At 38.7% G+C, this 2,727-nt stretch overlaps 1 protein-coding gene across 1 annotated transcript in view; it reads left to right on the top strand.

Moving 5' to 3' along the window:
* The first annotated feature begins 2,491 nt into the window (after positions 1-2,491).
* The window catches only part of LOC101863269 (arylsulfatase B), a 13,440-nt gene continuing 13,204 nt past the window's right edge, over positions 2,492-2,727 (top strand). Inside the window, exon 1 of the mRNA XM_005099057.3 lies at positions 2,492-2,688. Within this exon, the coding sequence (XP_005099114.1) occupies positions 2,521-2,688 (168 nt within the window). The 5' untranslated portion in view covers positions 2,492-2,520. The remainder of the gene's footprint in view (positions 2,689-2,727) is intronic.

Below are 2,727 nucleotides of genomic sequence, written 5' to 3'. Positions count from 1 at the left end.
GGCATTAGCCATGTTGTTATGGACAATAGCTTATTGTAATTGTGACTCATGAGCTGATTCATTAATGTCATGCTCATAACTAACTGTGCCTGAACTGCAACAGAGAACTGCTGCTTTTTCTTTCATAATCCTTACTTTCGTCATTTCCTCTACTTCTTTTGTATTTTACTTGTTAGTCACACTCTGTGACCCGTTTTTTCCGGGGTGCTTTGATAGTCGAGGCAGACTGTGCTGTTGAAACTAGAGAGGTGACATCTCCCCCTCAGCGCTCATATGACCTTATGCAGTTGCGAGCGCTGTAAAACCTCTAATAAAACAAAGTAGAGTAACCCCTTTCATTACTAAACCTTCTCAACAATCCAACCAGTCCAAGACAGTCTCGGGGAAGGTACACAGTACATGAAGGGGTTAAACGTTGAAAACGATCCCCCCCCCAAAAAAAAATTCCCCTTCGAAGACAAAACTAGACAAAAGCCGTTGGTTTTCAGTGTCCGTGTACTTTAAGTAGTTTTAGTAGTAGCTTTTTGCGTACAGCATGACTTCAGAAACGTTGTGCCCTGAATTCACCACAAAACCCATGGAACTTGGTTTAATAATAATAATTATTAGATCTATTAATAATAGTAATCATAATAATATAACATTTATATAGTGCATTTAAAAAAGTAGCTCAATGCGCTTTACATTGGAATAGCCATATATTCAAAACCTTTCTTACTACTTCCTTTCTTCTCATGCATAATGTACACACACACACACACACACACACACACACACACACACACACACACACACATATATATATATATACGAGCTATTTTCATTCAGACATAGATCTAGGCACAGAACAACTATAATAAAATTTTTAAAAAGCTTACGAAGGATAGGCCTGTATGAACAGAAAATGCTTAAGATGCCTTTTGAAGCTATCAAGTTTAAGATAGACTTAAATAGATCTTAAAGCCTGATGTTTATAACAATATTATATTATTATTATAGGCTACAGTTTTATCCTAATCCTGTTCGAGATGAAGCGTGCATATAATCATACTGTGCTGTCGTTAACAACTGCATACTAGATCTACATGTAATACAATGTACAAATTGCAACAACTCCCGATCTAAAACTAAAATTATCAAGGGAAAACGCACAATAAAAATAAGAACAGACAGACAGCTAAAAACATCCAAACAGAGAGATCTAAATCTTATATAATTGTTTTCATCAATTAGGCCATTAATTTCAGGGGCGGTTGTCGGGCCAGGCACCTGCACAAAAGGCGCCGCGAGTCACGAGCAGACGTCAACAGGCGAACGACAATCGACGTAAAGCCCCAGAGGTTTCCCCGCTGTGCGCCGGACTTTTTTTCTTTTTAGTTTCACTTTTAGCGTCCACATGCGAACCGATAGTGCTCTGGGCTTGGCTAGTCACTGAAGTCAGTGCTCGCCCCTTCTCTGAGTCTCGGACAGCAGTTTAGGGGAGGGGGGGGGGGTGGAGGGATATATAAGCTGTTCCCTGAGATCGCAGCTGCTTTAATGACAGCGGTAAGTTTAGATTGGTGGGCGCATAATTATTTGTCATTGTTTTTGTTTTTTAATGAGCCGTTCCACCTAAGTCTACTTTGGTCGCGTTGTTGTTCAGAACTGTTTTCTCCTTAGCCGTATGCTGTAGGTTTAATCGGGAGAAAGGAAAAGAAGGTGGAATCCTACGTCGGTATGTTGTTCTTTCCTATCTACAACTTGACCAAGTTAACACTTTTATCGGTTTCCAAGTGACGAATAGCATGTGTGTGGTGACTTGGGAAAACCAATCATATTGTTTTTCCAGCATTATAGACTGACTCCATAAGGAGATACTGCGCTTTTGAGGAGTGTAGTGATCGCTAAAGATATCATTTTCCCTTTCCGATGTCACTGATCTGTGGCCATAGTATACTATCATATAGTATGTTAGTGTTTTAGCGCCTATAAATGGCTGACTGCATTGTATGCTTCCCAGGAAGTTGAGTTTGTTTCAGAATGCTCTCAGGTCTGCTGGGGTATTAGTATCGATTGTGAAGCGCATAGAGCTTGCTGTTGAGCGGAGATTTGCGCTATACAAATGCTATCTATTATTATAATGTATGCCCTTTCTAGAGAAAGAAGTACGACAATTTGCAAATGTTTGGCTTTTTTCAGATTTCATTGGTTATATACAGAATTCGGCTCATCGAATTATTGTCTCTTGTGCTTACTATATCTTTAACACTTATTCTATTCAGTTTACTCGAACTTTCTGTTACTGTACTTTCACTCCCAATATAAAACATAAAAAGCCCAGAAACTACATTGACATGTGAGAAAAAAATCAGAGATAAAAAACATAATAATTAAATGAATAGATGAATAAATAAATAAACAAATAAATAAATTAATTAATTAATTAATTAAGCAACAGGTTTGAAATTTGTGTTTGAATGACGTAACGGCCGTGTCTTTTTTCCAGGTTTTGTTTGGACAACGGCTGACTCTTCACGTGAAATGATGACGTTATCTCTTCGACTTTTGTTTGCTGTCTGGCTAACAGCTGTTAGTGGAAGGGACATAAGAAACAAACAGCCAAACATCGTGGTTGTATTAGCAGACGACTACGGCTTCAACGACATCGGTTACCATGGATCACAGATTTTCACTCCAAATCTTGACCAGGTAAAAATATGATAATGAGAGTTCCTTCCCTCTCCCCCC

The sequence above is a fragment of the Aplysia californica genome, unplaced genomic scaffold (genome assembly GCF_000002075.1).
Source record: "Aplysia californica isolate F4 #8 unplaced genomic scaffold, AplCal3.0 scaffold00201, whole genome shotgun sequence".
Taxonomy (NCBI): Eukaryota; Metazoa; Mollusca; class Gastropoda; order Aplysiida; family Aplysiidae; genus Aplysia; species Aplysia californica.
Note: the sequence above shows the minus strand (reverse complement) of the source record. Positions and strands in the feature narration are given on the sequence as shown.